Source organism: Pristiophorus japonicus, chromosome 4 (assembly GCF_044704955.1).
Source record: "Pristiophorus japonicus isolate sPriJap1 chromosome 4, sPriJap1.hap1, whole genome shotgun sequence".
Taxonomy (NCBI): Eukaryota; Metazoa; Chordata; class Chondrichthyes; family Pristiophoridae; genus Pristiophorus; species Pristiophorus japonicus.
This window is the reverse complement of record NC_091980.1, coordinates 243,851,386-243,871,242: the sequence shown is the minus strand read 5'-3', so window position 1 is coordinate 243,871,242 and position 19,857 is coordinate 243,851,386. Positions and strand designations below refer to the sequence as shown.

Genomic DNA, 19,857 nt, shown 5'->3' with positions numbered 1-19,857 from the left:
ATCAATGGCGAGATTGACTACTGAATTAAAGCCATTGTGATCGCCGCAGACACTTAGACCATTGCAGAATGGGGCTAGTGGGCTCAGTATGTTTGGTGTAATCATAGGAATTGTAGCTTACTATTTAAATTAAGAAATAATTGTTGAGTGCTTTTTTTTTTATTATTCAATACTGCGGTCCAGGACACAGTCGGCGTATTTACTGAAGCGTACGAAAGCATGGGCCTTACGCTAAACATCCGTAAGACAAAGTTCCTCCACCAGCCTATCCTCACCGCACAGCACTGCCCCCCCAGTCATCAAGATCCACGGCGCGGCCCTGGACCGCTTCCCATATCTCGGGAGCCTCCCAACAACAAGAGCAGGCATCGACGATGAGATCCAACACCGCCTCCAGTGCAGCCTTCGGCCACCTGAGGAAAAGAGTGTTTGAACACCAGGCCTTCAAAACTGCCACCAAGTTCATAATCTACAGGGCTGTAGTAATACCTGCCCTCCTGTATGGCTGAGACATGGATCATGTATAATAAACACCTCAAGTTGCTGGAGAAGTATCACCAACGATGTCTCCACAAGATCCTACAAATCCCCTGGGAGGACAGGCGCACCAACACCAGCATCCTCATTCAGGCCAACATCCCCAGCATTGAAGCACTGACCACACAGTCCACTTGCCAGACACGAGACTCCCAAAGCAAGCATAGAAACATAGAAATTGGTGCAGGAGTAGGCCATTCGGCCCTTGGAGCCTGCACCACCATTCAATAAGATCATGACTGATCATTCACCTCAGTACCCCTTTCCTGCTTTCTCTCCATACCCCTTGATCCCTTTAGCCACAAGGGCCATATCAAACTCCCTCTTGAATATATCCAATGAACTGGCATCAACAACTATCTGTGGTAGGGAATTCCGTAGGTTAACAACTCTGAGTGAAGAAGTTCCTCCTCATCTCAGTCCTAAATGGCTTACCCCTTATCCTTAGACTATGTTCCCTGGTTCTGGACTTCCCCAACATCGGGAACATTCTTCCTGCATCTAACCTGTCCAGTTCTGTCAAAATTTGATATGTTTCTAAGAGATCCCCTCTCATACTTCTAAACTCCAGTGAATACAGGCCCAGTCGATCCAGTCTCTCCTCATAGGTCAGTCCTGCCATCCCAGGAATCAGTCTGGTGAACCTTCGCTGTACTCCCTCAATAGCAAGAACACCCTTCCTCAGATTAGGAGACCAAAACTGAACACAATATTCCAGGTGAGGCCTCACCAAGGCCCTGTACAACAGCAGTAAGACCCCCCCTTTCCCATACTCAAAGCCCCTAGCTATGAAGGCCAACATACCTTTGCCTTCTTCACCGCCTACTGTACCTGCATGCCAACTTTCAATGACTGATATACCATGACACCCAGGTCTCATTGCACCTCCCCTTTTCCTAATCTGCCGCCATTCAGATAATATTCTGCCTTCGTGTTTTTGCCACCAAAGTGGATAACCTCATATTTATCCACATTATACTGCATCTGCCACTCACTTGCCCACTCACCTAACCTGTCCAAGTCACCCTGCAGCCCTTCAGCGTCCTCCTCACAGCTCACACCGCCACCCAGCTTAGTGTCATCTGCAAACTTGGAGATATTAACACTCAATTCCCTCATCCAAATTATTAATGTATATTGTAAATAGCTGCAGTCCCAGCACTGAGCCCTGCAGCACCCAACTAGTCACTGCCTGCCATTCTGAAAGGGACCCGTTTATCTGCTTCCTGTCTGCCAACCAGTTCTCTATCCACATCAGTACATTACCCCCAATACCATGTGCTTTAATTTTGCACACCAATCTCGTGTGGGACCTTGTCAAAAGCCTTTTGAAAGACCAAATACACCACATCCACTGGTTCTTCCTTGTCCACTCTACCAGTTAAATCCTCAAAAAATTCCAGAAGATCTGTCAAGTATGATTTCCCCTTCATAAATCCATGCTGACTTGGACCAATCCCGCCACTACTTTCCAAATGTGCTGCTATTTCATCTTTAATAATTGATTCCAACATTTTCCCCACTGCTGATGTCAGGCTAACCGGTCGATAATTACCCGCCTTCTTTCTCCCTCCTTTCTTAAAAAGTGGTGTTACATTAGCTACCCTCCAGTCCATAGGAACCGATCCAGAGTCGATAGACTGTTGTAAAATGATCACCAATGCATCCACTATTTCTCAGTCCACTTCCTTAAGTACTCTGGGATGCAGACTAACAGGCCCCAGGGATTTATCGGCCTTCAATCCTATCAATTTCCCTTACACAATTTCCCGCCTATTAAGGATTTCCTTCAGTTCCTCCTTCTCACTAGACCCTCGGCCCCTTAGTATTTCCAGAAGGTTATCTGTGTCTTCCTTCGTGAAGACAGAACCAAAGTATTTGTTTAACTGGTCTGCCATTTCTTTGTTCCCCATTATAAATTCACCTGAAACTGACTGCAAGGGACCTACATTTGTCTTCACTAATCTTTTTCTCTTCACATATCTATCGAAGCTTTTGCAGTCAATTTTTATGTTCCCAGCAAGCTTCCTCTCCTACTCTATTTTCCCCCTCCTAATTAAATCTTTTGTCCTCCTCTGCTGTATTATAAAATTCTCCCAGTCCTCCGGTTTGCTGCTTTTTCTGGCCAATTTATATGCCTCTTCCTTGGATTTAACACTATCCTTAATTTCCCTCGTTAGCCACAGTTGAGCCACCTTCCCCGTTTCATTTTTACTCCAGACAGGAATGTACAATTGTTGAAGTTCATCCATGTGATCTTCAAATGTTTGTCATTGCCTATCCACTGTCAACCCTATAAGTATCACTCGCCAGTCTATTCTAGCCAATTCACGTGTCATACCATCGAAGTTACCTTTCCTTAATTCAGAGACTAGGGTCCTGAACTTAACTGTGTCACTCTCCATCTTAAAAGAATTCTGCCATAATATGGTCACTCTTCCCCAAGCACTCTACTCAGAGCTCCCTCACGGCAAACGAGCCAAAGGTGGGCAGTAGAAACTCTACAAGCACACCCTCAAAGCCTCCCTGATAAAGCACGACATCCCCATTGACACCTGAGAGCCCCTGGCCCAAGACGGCCCCAAGTGGAGGAAGTGTATCCGAGAGGACGCTGAGCACCTCGAGTCTCAACGCTGAGAGCAAGCAGAAATCAAGCGCAGGCAGCGGAAAGAGCGTGCGGCAAACCAGTCCCACCCACCCCTTCCCTCAATGACTATCTGTCCCACCTGTGACAGAGTCTGTGGCTCTCGTATTGGACTGTTCAGCCACCAAAAGAACTCACTTCAGGAGTGGAAGCAAGTCTTCCTCGATTTCGAGGGACTGCCTATGATGATGATGATGGCGACAGAAATCATACACATCAGATGGCCGGTCCTTAGCTTAAAACTACCATCTGAATGTGACTTTTTTTTAAAATATGTAATTCGGATCATGTGGTCGTGTGCCCATTGACACTTTATTACAATCCAAGTAACAAGTCAGAAAAAGCACAAGGATTTTTGACTGCTTGAGCAACTGAAAACCAAAAGCCTTTGGTTTCTGTATTGTTTGTACAGCCTCAACAGAAATGGGGGTGGAGGGTCACTGTTCCATCAAATAAACTAACCAGACATATCTAAAAACAGTCCTCAAGGCAAATCAGCTCCCTATAATTTGAATGTGTGCTTGTTTCTGCCCATCAGTTCAACCTTTAAACATCTATTTTAAATAACTCCAGGCCTAAATAGCATCACATCGCAAATGGTTTTTACTTTAGCCACGTCGCTTCTAATTCACCACTATGCTCAGTGCGGCGTACTCTAATTAGTTCTCCAACAAATTTTGGCATAAATTAGTCACTGGAGGAATCGGAGCAGACAACAGTTTAACTTATGGTATTGGTCGTCAATATTGTTGCAACGAATTCCAGCTCAATATTGTGGGGCTGGGATAAAACAAGAGAAGAGAGTTGGCAATTAAATATACCTGGGTTAGAACCTTCAGGAGGACAAGAGAAGAAAAACAGAGAGGGAGTAAAAATAGAGGAAGCGGTACTATAAACAATATCACAGCATCAGAGCGTAAAGATTTTAAAAGAGAAGTGGTCTAAACAGAATCAGTTTATCTGAGCTGAGGAATAGCAAAGGATCAGTCAAACTAGTGAGAGTATAATACAGACTGCAAAACAATTAAAAAGGAAATAAAGGATGAAATTTGTACACAAATTAGAGAAATGTGTATTGCCAATAGAGTTATAAAGGAGACATCAATTATCCAAAAAAATACTTTTATTTCTTCTTGGCATGTAGGCAGCGCTAATAAGGTAGCTATGTATTTCTCATCCCTCATTACCAAGGTCTTTAAGAGTCAACCATATAGTGTGGGACTGGAGTCACATGTCGGCCAGACCTTTGAAGGACATTAGTGAAGTAGTTGGGTTTGTAATGGCAATCCGGCAGACTTTAGTTATACTTTTTGTGCCAGCTCGTAAATGATCAGATTTATTGTATTTAATTTCACAATTTGCCATGTTGGGATTTGAATTCACAACCTCTAAATTGTTAATCCAGTACCACAGCCACTCGGTATTGAGATGAAAAATAGAAGATGCAAGTTCAGGACTGTTTTCTCAGGTAGTATGTCGATACTCCGCTAAGGGAGTACTATTTTACCTTATTTTCGATAATAAAAGGAAAGCAAGTAGGTGACTTAAAAGTAGAACTGGGAAGCAGCAGTGGCCACAATATAATTGGATTCAGTGTAAAAATAGAAAAAGTAAAAGATAAAGGTTAGGAACAGGGATACTTAACTGGAAAATAGCAAGTTATAGAAAGATAAAAATGGAACTTGCCCAAATTGAATGGAAGGAGATCTGGCAAAAAGAATTGTAGATCAGCAAGGAGAAATATTTCAACAAATACAAATACTGTATAGAGTATTACAAAAGCAATATACTGCAGATGCTGATCCCAGGAATCTGGGGAAGGGTCAGACAAAGGGCCATCGACCTGAAACGTTAATTCTGTTTCTCTCTCCACAGATGCTGCCTGACCTGCTGAGTATTTCCAGCATTTTCTACAAATACAGTATATTCTAGTAAGGAGAAAAGGACATGGTTCCATGAAAAAATTCCACGCTGCAAGTATAAAGGGCTTTAAACTAAAAAATGGGGAGGGGGAGGAAGAGGGGTCAGGTGGGGGAAAATTTAGATATTTAAAGAGAAAGGTCACTGCAATGTAGCGATTTGAATAAAAATAAGCAGAGTGTGACAGGAAGGGAGAGAGAGTTTAATGGTAGCAGTGCAGCAGAGAATAAGGTCAAAGCAGGGAATAATGGTAAAAAAATTAAATTAAAGGCTCTTTATCTGAATGCACGAGCATTCGTAACAAAGATAGATGAACTAGTGGCACAAATAACGATACATGGGTTTGATCTAATAGCCATTACAGAGATGTGGTTGCAAGGTGACCAAAGTTGGGAAGTAAATGTTCCAGGGTACTTAACGTTTCAAAAAGACAAGCAGAATGGTAAGGGGGGGAGGGGAATGGGGGGAGATAGCCCTGATAATAAAGGATGACATAAGGACAGGAGAGAGAAAGAATCTTGGTTTGGAAGATCAGGAAGTATAATTAGTATGGGTGGAGCTAAGGAATAACAAGGGGCAGAAAACACTGGTGGGAGTAGTATTATAGGCTTCCTAACAGTAGCTATACTGTTGGACAGAATATTGATCAAGAAATAATAGGAGCTTGTAACAAAAGTAATGTAATGATTACGTAGGTATAAAGGCAAGTTGGCCAAGGTGGATTGAAAAAATAGATTAAAAAGGTATGGCGGTAAATAAGCAGTGGCTAGCATTTAAAGAAATAATTCCTAATTCTCAACAAAAATACATTCCATTAACAAAAACGACACAGGAAAAGTGATCCATCCATGGCTAACTAAAGAAGTTAAAGATTGCATTAGATTGAAAGAAGCAGCTTATCATGTTGCAAAGAATAGTAGTAAGCCTGAGGATTGGGAGAGTTTCAGAAACCAGCAAAGGATGATCAAAAAAATTTATAAAAAAGGGGAAAAATAGACAAGAGAAAACAAGCAAGAAATATAAAAACAGATTGTAAGAGCTTCTACAAGTGAGTAAAAAGGAAGAGAGTAACAAAAGTCAACATTGGTCCCTTAGGGGCTGAGACAGGTGAAATTATAATGGGGAATAAGGAAATGAGAGAGAATTTAAACAACATCTTTCTTCACAGTAGAAGACACAAAAAGCATACAGAAAATAATGGGGAACACAAGAGTCTAATGAGGATGAGGAACTTAACGTAATTCATATAAGTAGAGAAAAAGTACGAGAGAAACTAATGGGACTAAATGCTGACAAATCCCCATGACCAGATGGCCTACATCCAAGGGTTCTAAAAGAAGTGGTTGCAGAGAAAGCAGATGCATTGGTTTTGATCTTTCAAAAATCCCTAGATTTTAGAACCGTCCCAGCGGATTTGAAGGTAGCAAATGCAACACTGCTATTCATGAAAGAAGGAAGGGAGAGAGAAAACAGGGAACTATAGGCAAGTTAGCCTGACATCAGTTGGGAGGAGAATGCTGGAATCTGTTGTTCAGGAAGTGGCATCAGGGCATTTAGAAAATCATAACGATTAGGCAGAGTCAACATGATTTTATGAAAAGGAAATCGTGTTTGACAAATTTATTCGAGTTTTTTTTGAGGATGTAACTCGCAGGGTAGATAATGGGGAACCAGTGGATGTAGTATATTTGGATTTCCAAAAGGCATTCAATAAGGCTCATATAAAAGATTATTACACAAGATAAGGGCTTATGGGATTGGAGGTAATGTATTAGCACGGAGAGAGGATTGGTTAACGGACAGAAAACAGATTGTAGGGATAAACGAGTCTTTTTCAGGCTTGCAAACTGTAACTAGTGGGGTGCCGCAAGGGTCAGTGCTGGAGCCTCAGCTATTTACAATCTTTATTAATGACCTAGATGAAGGGACCGAGTGTAATGTATCTAAGTTTGCTGATAATACAAAGCCAGGTAGGACAGTAAGCTGTGAGGAATACAGTGTCTGCAAAGGGATATAGATAGTGAGTGGGCAGTAAGGTGGCAGATGGAGTATAATGTAGGGAAATGTGAGGTTATTCACTTTGATAGGAAGAATTTTTAAAAATCAATACTTTTTAAAATGGTGAGAAACTTTTAACTGTTGGTGTTCAGAGAGATTTGGGTGACCTTGTGCAAGAAACACAGAAAGCTAGCATGCAGCAAGCAATAAGGATGGCAAATGGCATGTTGTTCTTTATTGCAAGGGGGTTGGAGTATAAGAATAAAGAAGTCTTGCTACAATTGTATAGGGCCTTGGTGAGACCACACTGGAGTACTGTGCACAGTTTTGCTCACCTTATCTAAGGAAGGATGTATTAGTCACTGCAATGGAGGTTCATTGGATTGATTCCTAGGATGAGAGGGCTGTCTTATGATGAAAAATTGTGTATAATAGGCCTATACTCATTGGTGTTTAGAAGAACGAGGGGTGATCTGAGGGCTTGACAGGATAGATGCCGAGAGGCTGTTTCCCGTGGCTGGAGAGTCTGGAACTAGGGGTCATAGTCTCAGGATACGGGGTTGGCCATTTACGACTGAGATGAAGAGAAATTTCTTCACTCAAGAGGGTTGTGAATCTTTGGAATTCTCTATCCCAGACGACTGTGGATGCTCAGTCGATGAGTATGTTCAAGACTGAGATCGATAGATTTTTGGGCACCGAGGGAGTCAAGGGATATGGGGACTCAACGGGAAAGTGGAGTTAATGTAAAAGTTCAGCCATGATCTTATTGAATGGTGTTGTTAGCTCAAGGGGCTTACTCCTATTCCTTATATTCTTATGTTAAGAATAGGGAGACGACACAAAATTTGAATCTTTTGAAGTATTCAGTGCTTACAGGTAGCTAAAAAAGCAAAGTATAGGAAAGCTACAAAAACTGAGACAAAATTAGCAAAAAACCAAGGACAATTTAAAAAGTTCTCTATAGGTACATTAGTACGAGGATAATCAAGGTAAAAGATGAAAGAGGCAGAGTGGGGGGGGTGGGGGGAGGGGGACAGACAGCAGAAAGCAAGGTTGCACCTCAAGGTCAAACCTAGTTAAAATCATCAAGACTCAACATTTCACATCCTAGGATCCAGAGAGAAGCTAGGGAAGAAATACAGATGGTTCAGACTGTAAATTCGCCATACCTCCCAATTTAGTGTGATGATCAAATTTTAGTATTGTTTCCTGCATTCCTAAATCTGTATCATTTATGTATATAATAAATAAAAGCAGCCTCAAAATGGACTCCTGTGAAATGCCACTTACATTCCAAGAAACTTCCTTTTATCCCTATTCTTTGATATCGACCCTCCATGAGGCCATGTTCTCCTTGATTTTATCTACTGTTACCTTTGCCTTACATCTGTGTATAGTACCTTCGTACATGCTTTTTTCAAATTCCATATAAACTACAGTTACTTTTCCTTTAATATCTATCTTACTTTTCTGCAATTTATACTGACAACCCTTTTTAGCTTTTGCTTTCCAAATGATTAATATTTTCATCCCAGATTATAAACCCTACAGCTCCAAAGATCTACATCAATCCCAGCATTAGTGTCCAGATCAGCTCATTAGTGGCTTCTGGAGCTGACCCTACAAAAGGTTTACAGACTTTGGAAAGTCACTTAATTTGCATTATCTGGGTTAATGCCTTTATAAGGAGGCTAAAGAATCTGCCAAGAACTTTCAAATTCTTCAGGGGTGCAGGCTATTAAGGAGACCTGGATCGCCGAATTAGGCACTACTTGTGCCCCGGTCTAAGTTGGGGGCCCTTCCACTGCTCCCCAGCCAAACTTGCACTGGGAGTGTAGTGGAAAGGCCACCAATTCAAACCCATGTAATTTGATGACAACCGAAGAAAGATTAGCTCGCCTATAATTTCCTGATTGATCTCTGACTCCCTTCTTCAAAAAAGGAGACAAAGTTGTCCTAGTTTTCTAGCACAATATTCCAATCCACAAAATGTATATGTCTAGCTACAAAAACAACGAGGATGTCGAATTTGTACAAGACCTTAGTTGGGCTACAGCTGAAGTATTGCGTGCAGTTTTGGACATCCTATTATAGAAGAAATATAAAAACACGGTAAAGACGTGACATGGATTCAGTAGGATGTTACTTGGGATGAGGGATTAGAATTATGAAGGAAAACTTGGAAAGACAGGGCTTATTTCACTAGAACCGAGAAGGTTAGGGCATGAGCTGATCGAGGTCTTCAAAATTATGAAGGATTATACGATATGTAGGGATATTGTTTCCACAGTCAGTGAGACAGTAACAAGGCGGCACAAATTTAAGATAATCGCAAAAGGAATTCAAGTGGTTATCAGAAAAACATATCTACATAGAGGGCGTTATAATATGGATTTCTCTGCTACAAACTATTTTGGAAACATATTCCATAAATTCTTTGAACAGGAATTAAATAGTTGCTTGAAAAAGACATATTAAATACTAACAAGTGTGTGGTTCGATAGCTCATATGGGGCTCAAGTTTCAGCCTGGGTTGCTCCTATTTTTTTTGGAGCAACTAGTTTAGAATGGAGCATCTTAGAAATTGCAATTCTCGGCATTTAGTTTGTTCCAGTTCTAGTCAGTTAGAATAGTTTCATTTTAGAACAGATTTTTTTTTCCAAAAGGGGGCGTGTCCAGCCACTTACATCTGTTTTGCAAGTTTAGGCAGCGAAAACTTACTCCAAACTAACTTAGAATGGAGTGTGTAGATTTTTGTACGCTCAGAAAAAAGAAAAACCTTGCCTACACTTAGAAATCAGGCGTGGAGGGTGGGGGGGGGGGGCCATGGGAGGGAAGTTTACAAACATTAAACACTTCACTTTTACAAATAAAGAGCCATCATCAATAATATGGGGAGCGGGCGGGTAAGTGGAGCCGAGTTCACGGCCAGATCAGCCATGATCTTATTGAATGGCGGAGCAGGCTCGAGGGGCTAGATGGCCTACTCCTGTTCCTAATTCTTATGTTATGATCGAATAAATATGATAAATAAATCCAAAAAAAAATTTAAATTAAAAAAAATTGAAAGATCAATAAAAAATTAAGTTTCTACTCACCTACTGCAGCACCGAGAGTCCTCCAACAGTGTGCTGGGACGAGGCCCCCCAGTGTCTGTCTGTGTTGCTGACAGCGAGGGGTGGGGAGAGAGAGAGAAAGGAGAGCGAGCGCTGAACGGGAGGGAGGCCCAAGTCCCGATCTTCGCCCGGGAAGCTCATTCGGCCAGGGCTAGGGTTGGGCCCGGCCCATGCAGCCTCGGGGGCGAGGAGCTACTGTAGCGCGCATGTGCAGAGGTCCCGGCACTGTTTTCACGCCGAGCGCCACGACGTCCTGAGGAGACCAGAGAATCACAAGGTAAGTTTTCGCCGCCCTTTTTATTCCAGAAAGTTGGTGTACCTCATGGAGATGCGCCGTTTTTCCAGAGGACGGAAACTTGGGCCCATGGAGACTAGGTCAGCTGAATGTAGAATCTTGCAGCGTGGAAATGGATCATACAGTCCCCACATTTAAAATCGGGCAACCATTTAAAATCGGGAAAATAGTGTACACCATTTTCCAATTACAAAGTCGCCGATGTATTTACCAAGCTTACTATTTTTTTTCAAGCAGAAACAGGTGTTCAGTGAATAATTCACACCTTGTTACGGTGCAAATACCTTATACTTAATCATGGCTAGGTGGTATCGACGACAAGTTCATTATTGTATCTCCATCCTCAATATTTACTAGCACCCAGGAATGTCAAATACTCCAATGGTACTTAAATAAGTTACATACATTATTTTTTATTGAAAGAGCTTTATGAAAATTTTACATTGTGCCTGAGAGCTTGGGCAAATCTGATCCGAGTTCGTTACAAATGAATCAAATTGTAATTGTTAGCCATCTCAAACAATATACTCCTGCATTAACCAGCTAAAACTCCGCATCACTCCCAATCCTGAAGTGCTCTCAATGTTTTTGTGGTTATCTCTGGAGGGTGGTTCTCAGAGCAACTGTTTTTTATCCTCTACAATGGAGAGAGAAACTTTGCATCCAGTTAGATGGCCCACCCGCAACCTAAATATCCCTCATTATTTTCCCTGCATACCCCTTTCCATATCAAGAACCTTCCACCTTCTTACTTTTGACGGCTTGAGACAAAAAGGACGTGCATGGTTCCCAATTTGTCACTTTAGACAAAAGCATTGTACTCTGCCCCACTCAACCAAGCAAAATAAGCCAACTAATGTGTGTGTGTGCACACGATGGCCACCCCACATTAAAAAAATCCACGCACACGCATCTTCCACCCTTCAATTTGTAGTTCAGGACCTGGAATATCAGGTCTCATTAAACACCTGTGTACTCATCCTTTTTTCGTGTGGAAGTGGGTCATCCGCGATACGAGGGACTGCCTAATACTACTTTGTGTGTGTAGTAACAATCTTGATTACAATAGTTTTTGCATTTAGAATTAAATTATGGATTGTTTATACAATTTAATTACTCTAATCTAACGTAAACAAATACAGCTGGCAGCGCACAGCATTTGCATATACTGTGTTCAAACACGAGATAAGCAACTGCACATCATCACATTGGTTAAGCGACAAATTCATTATCTTGCATTACATTTTACAAAGGAAAGCACTTTTTTCCCCCCCATGATCAATGATTTATACAGCAGTTTCATTCTTATGCATCTCAACGGCAAGTCCTCTGAATAACACTGCACAAATAGAACCACTTTGTCTAGTCTTTTGGTACCATTCCACCGTACCACTCTCTGCATCACACTAATCTACTTGCAAAATGAGCAAAAATGGAAACTAAAAATACTGGAGGAAGTTAAACTTGTTATATTACAGTACTAACAAACGTAGCAAAATGTCCCAAGGTGCTTCGCAGGAGCGATTATCAAACAAAATTTGACACCAAGTCACATAAGGAGATATTAGGACAGGTAACTAAAAACTTGGTCAAAGAGGTAGGTTTTAAGGAGCGTCTTAAAGGAGGTGGGGTAGAGGTGTTCAGGGAGGGAATTCTAGAGTTTACAGGCTAGGCAGCTGAAAGCATGCCGCCAATGGTAGAACAAAGAAAATCGGGGATGCACAAGAGGCGAGAATTGAAGGACGGCATTGATCTCAGGGTTGTCGGGTTGGAGTAGGTTACAGAGATAAGCAGTGGCGAGGCTATGGAGGGATCTGAAATAATGAGAATTTTGAAATGGAATTGTTGCCAGACCAGGAGCAAATGTAGGTCAGCGAACAGAGGTAATGACTGCTCCATTTTTGATCGGGGCAGAGGAGCAGCACGGGCCAGCCCACACTGCGATCTATGGATAGTAGGAGCATGCGTGTGCAATAGGTCCGTGCAGCAGAGCTTGGTCTCCAGTCGTCTTGGTTAACCCTGGTCACTGGATCAAGACCTAGCTCTGTCAAGTCCATGTAGTGGCTGGTGTGCAACGGCCACCCTACGTTAAAAGAATCCATGCACAGGCATCTTCCACCCTTTAGTATATAGTTCGGGACCTAGGTTGTCAGGTCCCTCATTGAAACACCTGTAAACTCATCTATTTTTGCGTGGAAGCGGGTCATCCTCGATAAGAGGGACTGCCTAATACTACTAATGGGTGAACAGGACTTGGTATAAGTTAGGGTACAGGCAGAATTTTGGATGAGCTCAAGTTTATAGATGGTGCAAGGTGGGAGGTCAGCCAGGAGAGCATTGGAATAGCTGAGTCTAGAGGTAACAAAGACATGGATGAGGATTTCAGCAGCAGATGAGCTCATGCATACCAACACAACATCATAAGGAAGAAAAGAAAACAAATCAAAATGAAACCATTTTCCAAATTGCTCTTGAATACTGAATGGCTTATAATAATTTAGACACACAATGATGCAGTTTATTTTTCTCGGGTAAGATGCTTGACTATTCCCCCATCCACACAACAACCTTGAAAGCCCACCTGCCTGCCATTAGACAAAATTACCATGATCCCCATCACAGCTAGTATTTATTGATACATTATGCAAAATTGCACTAACCTTCAATATCATAACAAAAGGAGTTAAGACTAAACATCTGCTAGCTCAAAATAGGAGTGCTTGCTGTGGTGCTGAACCATAAAAACCAGGAATGAACCAACTTTGATCCCTAGTCTGTGATGATTAATCTAATCCCATCCAGGCTTGGTAATGCGAGGATAATTGGCCTCAACACCTCTGGATTGGAGAGAGCCAAGCAGCATTGCTGCTCTAGGTTGCTACCTATAGCATAGCTGGAAAACATGGATGTCAGATGAGGGTAGGATCTCATCTGGCTGTGATGGACCAATGACCAAAAAGCATGGACACAATGCCAGAGGGAACTGTACCAAATATGAGTCAATATTTTCAGCAAAGAAGGGTAGAAAACTGAGGTGGGAGGATATTTGGCACACACTAGTGCAATAGCTTTTCAACAGACTGGTTATTTATTCAAAAGTGTTTGAAATATTATAAACTTATGTTGCAATTATAAAAAAAAAAGAATTGTGTATTATTGATGGACTCTACAGAACAATATCAAGATCAGAATTAAGGCAACAAGTTTTATAAATTAATTTGAGTGAACTGTTGCCCAACCCAACATGCTTCAGGCATGTAGTAATTGAAACTATTTGTGGTATAGATTAAAAAACCGCTCAGATATTATGTACAAATTAATTTGATTATACTGGAGTTTGGATTAAGAAAGAAGTTATTAAAACTTGAAAAATATTGAAAACTCTCATTCTGTATACAGTAAATGAGAATAATGTAATGATCACAGGCCAACAACAAAATTGAAAATTATAGCCACTGGTTGGTTTATTTATTTATGTTAACATACTGCATAAATAAATGTTCCTGTGCACTTTAGGCTAGGAAAACAGTTAAAGGATGCTGCCAAGACACCCATCTCAGTACAACATGTATTGGAACATTCCTTAAAACGGTCAGTAAGTAGAACAAAATACATTAATTTAGATAATAAACTTACTTTTATAATGACTTATGCCAACAGTAGGTACACAAGATAAAACAGTCAATTATATGACACTTTCACAACTCAAATACTCCTTACAAACTACAGGCCCATCTCCAACCTCTCTTTCCTCTCCAAAGTCCTTGAACATGTTGTCACTTCCTATTTAAATCTCCCCAATCAGGTTTCTACTACTACCACAGCACCGACACAACCCTAAATCGAAGTCACAAACTTCCTACGTGACCAAAGTGGATTCTTCTCTCTGCAGCATTTTAAATGGTCGACAACACTCTTCAAATGCCTTGCCCTCCACTGCCTTTTGGGTGGCACTGCACTTGCTTGGAATCACTCATTATCTAATCATAGCCATAGCATCTTCAGCAATGCCTTTTCTTCCCAATGCCACACTATCTATCCTTGGCCCTTTCCTGATCTACATGCCCCTTGGTTACATCTTCAGCAGGCATGACATCAGTTTCTACATCTAAGCTGACAACGCCCAGCACTATCTCTTCACTACATATGTTGTCAGATTGCTTGTCAGACATCCAGTCTTGGAATGAGCAACAATTTCATCTAGTTAAGCTCCAACTTGCTGTTGCTGACTTTTATAGGAAACATAGGAAATAGGTGCAGGAGTAGGCCATTCGGCCCTTCTAGCCTGCACCGCCATTCAATGAGTTCATGGCTGAACATGCAACTTCAGTACCCCATTCCTGCTTTCTCACCATATCCCTTGATTCCCCTAGTAGTAAGGACTTCATCTAACTCCTTTTTGAATATATTTAGTGAATTGGCCTCAACAACTTTCTGTGGTAGAGAATTCCACAGGTTCACCACTCTCTGGGTGAAGAAATTCCTCCTCATCTCAGTCCTAAATGGCTTCCCCCTTATCCTTAGACTGTGTCCCCTGGTTCTGGACTTCCCCAACATTGGGAACATTCTTCCTGCATCTAACCTGTCTAACCCCGTCAGAATTTTAAACGTTTCTATGAGGTCCCCTCTCATTCTTCTGAACTCCAGTGAATACAAGCCCAGTTGATCCAGTCTTTCTTGATAGGTCAGTCCCGCCATCCCGGGAATCAGTCTGGTGAACCTTCGCTGCACTCCCTCAATAGCAAGAATGTCCTTCCTCAGGTTAGGAGACCAAAACTGTACACAATACTCCAGGTGTGGCCTCATCAAGGCCCTGTACAATTGTAGCAACACCTCCCTGCCCTTGTACTCAAATCCCCTCGCTATGAAGGCCAACATGCCATTTGCTTTCTTAACCGCCTGCTGTACCTGCATGCCAACCTTCAATGACTGATGTACCATGACACCCAAGTCTCGTTGCACCTCTCCTTTTCCTAATCTGTCACCATTCAGATAATAGTCTGTCTCTCTGTTTTTACCACCAAAGTGGATAACCTCACATTTATCCACATTATACTTCATCTGCCATGCATTTGCCCACTCACCTAACCTATCCAAGTCGCTCTGCAGCCTCATAGAATCCTCCTTACAGCTCACACTGCCACCCAACTTAGTGTCATTTGGAGATACTACATTTAATCCCCTCGTCTAAATCATTAATGTACAGTGTAAACAGCTGGGTCCCCAGCACAGAACCTTGCGGTACCCCACTAGTCACTGCCTGCCATTCTGAAAAGTCCCCATTTACTCCTACTCTTTGCTTCCTGTCTGACAACCAGTTCTCAATCCATGTCAGCACACTACCCCCAATCCCATGTGCTTTAACTTTGCACATTAATCTCTTGTGTGGGACCTTGTCGAAAGCCTTCTGAAAGTCCAAATATACCACATCGACTGGTTCTCCCTTGTCCACTCTACTGGAAACATCCTCAAAAAATTCCAGAAGATTTGTCAAGCATGATTTCCCTTTCACAAATCCATGCTGACTTGGACCTATCATTTTACCTCTTTCCAAATGCACTGCGATGACATCCTTAATAATTGATTCCATCATTTTACCCACTACCGATGTCAGGCTGACCGGTCTGTAATTCCCTGTTTTCTCTCTCCCTCCTTTTTTAAAAAGTGGGGTTACATTGGCTACCCTCCACTCCATAGGAACTGATCCAGAGTCAATGGAATGTTGGAAAATGACTGTCAATGCATCCACTATTTCCAAGGCCACCTCCTTAAGTACTCTGGGATGCAGTCCATCAGGCCCTGGGGATTTATCGGCCTTCAATCCCATCAATTTCCCCAACACAATTTCCCGACTAATAAGGATTTCCCTCAGTTCCTCCTCCTTACTAGACCCTCCGACCCCTTTTATATCCGGAAGGTTGTTTGTGTCCTCCTCAGGTGAATACCGAACCAAAGTACTTGTTCAATTGGTCCGCCATTTCTTTGTTCCCCGTTATGACTTCCCCTGATTCTGACTGCAGGGGACCTACGTTTGTCTTTACTAACCTTTTTCTCTTTACATATCTATAGAAACTTTTGCAATCCGTCTTAATGTTCCCTGCAAGCTTCTTCTCGTACTCCATTTTCCCTGCCCTAATCAAACCCTTTGTCCTCCTCTGCTGAGTTCTAAATTTCTCCCAGTCCCCGGGTTCTCTGCTATTTCTGGCCAATTTGTATGCCACTTCCTTGGCTTTAATGCTATCCCTGATTTCCCTTGATAGCCACGGTTGAGCCACCTTCCCTTTTTTATTTTTGCGACAGACAGGAATGTACAATTGTTGTAGTTCATCCATGCGGTCTCTAAATGTCTGCCATTGCCCATCCACAGTCAACCCCTTCAGTATCATTCGCCAATCTATCCTAGCCAATTCACGCCTCATACCTTCAAAGTTACCCTTCTTTAAGTTCTGGACCATGGTCTCTGAATTAACTGTTTCATTCTCCATCCTAATGCAGAATTCCACCATATTATGGTCACTCTTCCCCAAGGGGCCTCGCACAACGAGATTGCTAATTAATCCTCTCTCATTACACAACACCCAGTCTAAGATGGCCTCCCCCCTAGTTGGTTCCTCGACATATTGGTCTAAAAAACCATCCCTTATACACTCCAGGAAATCCTCCTCTACCGTATTGCTTCCAGTTTGGTTAACCCAATCTATGTGCATATTAAAGTCACCCATTATAACTGCTGAACCTTTATTGCACGCACCCCTAATTTCATGTTTGATGCCCTCCCCAACATCACTACTACTGTTTGGAGGTCTGTACACAACTCCCACTAACGTTTTTTGTCCTTTGGTATTCTGCAGCTCTACCCATATAGATTCCACATCATCCAAGCTAATGTCCTTCCGAACTATTGCCTTAATTTGCTCCTTAACCAGCAATGCTACCCCACCTCCTTTTCCTTTTATTCTATCTTTCCTGAATGTTGAATACCCCTGGATGTTGAGTTCCCAGCCCTGATCATCCTGGAGCCACGTCTCCGTAATCCCAATCACATCATATTTGTTAACATCTATTTGCACAGTTAATTCATCCACTTTATTGCGGATACTCCTTGTGTCAGCTGTGGCTCACTGGGTAGCATTCACCCCCCAAGTCAGAAGGTTGTGGGGGGTTCAAGTCCCACTCCAGGGACTTGAGCACATAAATCTGGGCTGACACTCCAGTGCAGTGCTGAGGGACTACTGCACTGTCAGAGGTGCCGTCTTTCAGATGAGACGTTAAACCGAGGCACTTTCTGTTCTCAGGTGGACGTTAAAAATCCTATGGTACTATTTTGAAGAGCAGAGGAGTTTTCCTTGTGTCCTGGCCAATATTTAGCCCTCAAATCAACATCACAAACAGATTATCTGGTCATTATCACATTGCTGTTCGTGGGAGCTTGCTGTGCACAAATTGGCTGCCGTGTTTTCCACATTACAACAGTGACTACATTTCAAAAGTACTTCATTGGCTGTAAAGTGCTTTGAGACGTCCAGCAGAGGTGAAAGGTGCTATATAAAATGAAAGTCTCTCTTCAAATACTGGGAAGACCAAAAGGATCATCTTCAGCCCATTACAAACTCCAAACCTTTGCCACCAATTCCAGTTAGATAAAATCCAAAAACTGTTAACAGCATGACCAAGTAATTTAACTTGTAAGGTATACAAGTTACTTAACCTACTAGTCTATGTGGAAGTTTAAGCACAATTAACACATTCCTCTGAACCCCTTGAAATAAAAAAGTAGAGCGACGTCACAAAAAAGTAAAGATACTTCTGAAATACCTGTTGCGATTACAGAGAGGCAACATGTTGGGGGGGGGGGGGGGAAGAAAGAGAGAAGAACGAGTTAGCATGGACCCCAAGGCTACCTAGTAACTTTAATCATCCTAGTTATTTTCATATCCTCCTTCCTGTGACCTACTAGGTGCCCGAGTGTGTGTATTTTTTTATATAAAACACGTCCATTTATACTTCAATATGTATTTAGCTTTTGCGTCATGCAACCAACATTCAGCCAACAATATTTATTCAATCAGGGCAAAACCCAAACTCACTCACTCTGCAATCCAACGGCTACTTTTTTTTTAAATTAACTGCCATTCTCCAAATGTTTGTTCCGATAAACTTGATGCTGCACATCTCCCAATATTTACAGATGCCTTTGGCGAGCCGCTCTAGTCCAGGGCGGTGAAGTTCAGGGAGCCCTGGCTGCTCACGGCCATTCCCCTCCAGCTCACTCATGGAAACACACCGCGGGGAAAGGCCGCTCGCCCATCCTCAGCCTCGGGCTAGCCGCCGACCAAGCGCTCGTCCAAACACACAAACCTTGTACACATCGCCGTAGGTGCCGCTGCCGACTCTCTGGATCAGCTCGAAGTCCAGCTGTGGGTTTTTCCTCAGAATGTCCCCGCTGGCGGTCGCACGGCCCGGCAGGTTCATCTCTCGCTCTGGGTCGGTGACTTTGGCGGCTGCACCGCCGGTCTGTGCACTGGGTGGGCGCACCGAACTTCTCCTCCCTGTCCGCCTCCAAGCTCTCGCTCTCTCCGTGCTCACTCAGCTGCGTCTAACACCGGCCGCCTCTCGTTAAACAGTGCGCTGCCTCCAAATATGGCACCCGCTCCATTTCCTGCCCCGCAGCTTCTGCGCGTCTGCCTCGCGCGACGGCGGCAGCCGCGAGCCGACCCGAGGACTCTCGCGCACTCTGCACTCTGCACAGCCTGGTGCTTATTGCATCTTTCTTTGTTGCTTTTGTGTGTGTGCGTGTGTGTTTTAAATATAAATTATTTTCAATAGCTGATGGCTCCCAATGCATTAATTTGATTGTTACGTTTCCAGCATGTCATTTCCTTCTGTTGACCGCAGAAATCAACAGCCAGTAGCTTCAGCGTCAACAAGTTATTCATTTCTTTTTTCTGAAATGAAATGCATCAACACCCATTCGTTTACGAGCGTATTGTCAGCGACATAAATTGGTGATATTTGCTACTTTTACAAAACACCATGATCTTAAAATTAGGCTTTTCCACGAGAAATAGTGTCAAGTTGTGTTGATTCAATGCACGGTTTCACTTCTTGCATATTTTAATGAATATTAATACTAATTTATTGTGTTGCTTTATGAATGTATCTAGCAGAACATTTTATCCCCGAATGTTGCCACCTTACGACTTTTCTGGGAATTACAAAATCTGACAGTTTACGATTGTAAACAAGGTATGAAGAATGATGATGCACCAAGTCGATCTCCCGTGACAGTGCCAAGTCAACACCAGGTGTAGCTTTCAGGTGATAATGGGACTAGGGCCGGCAGA

The 19,857-nt window shown here is 42.5% G+C and overlaps 1 protein-coding gene across 1 annotated transcript in view; it reads right to left on the bottom strand.

Annotated features, from left to right (window-relative positions):
* Positions 1-19,343, bottom strand: part of map4k5 (mitogen-activated protein kinase kinase kinase kinase 5) — a 285,168-nt gene extending 265,825 nt beyond the window's left edge. Inside the window, exon 1 of the mRNA XM_070879237.1 lies at positions 18,872-19,343. Coding sequence (XP_070735338.1) covers positions 18,872-18,985 — 114 coding nt within the window. The 5' untranslated portion in view covers positions 18,986-19,343. The remainder of the gene's footprint in view (positions 1-18,871) is intronic.
* Between the last annotated feature and the right edge of the window lie 514 nt (positions 19,344-19,857).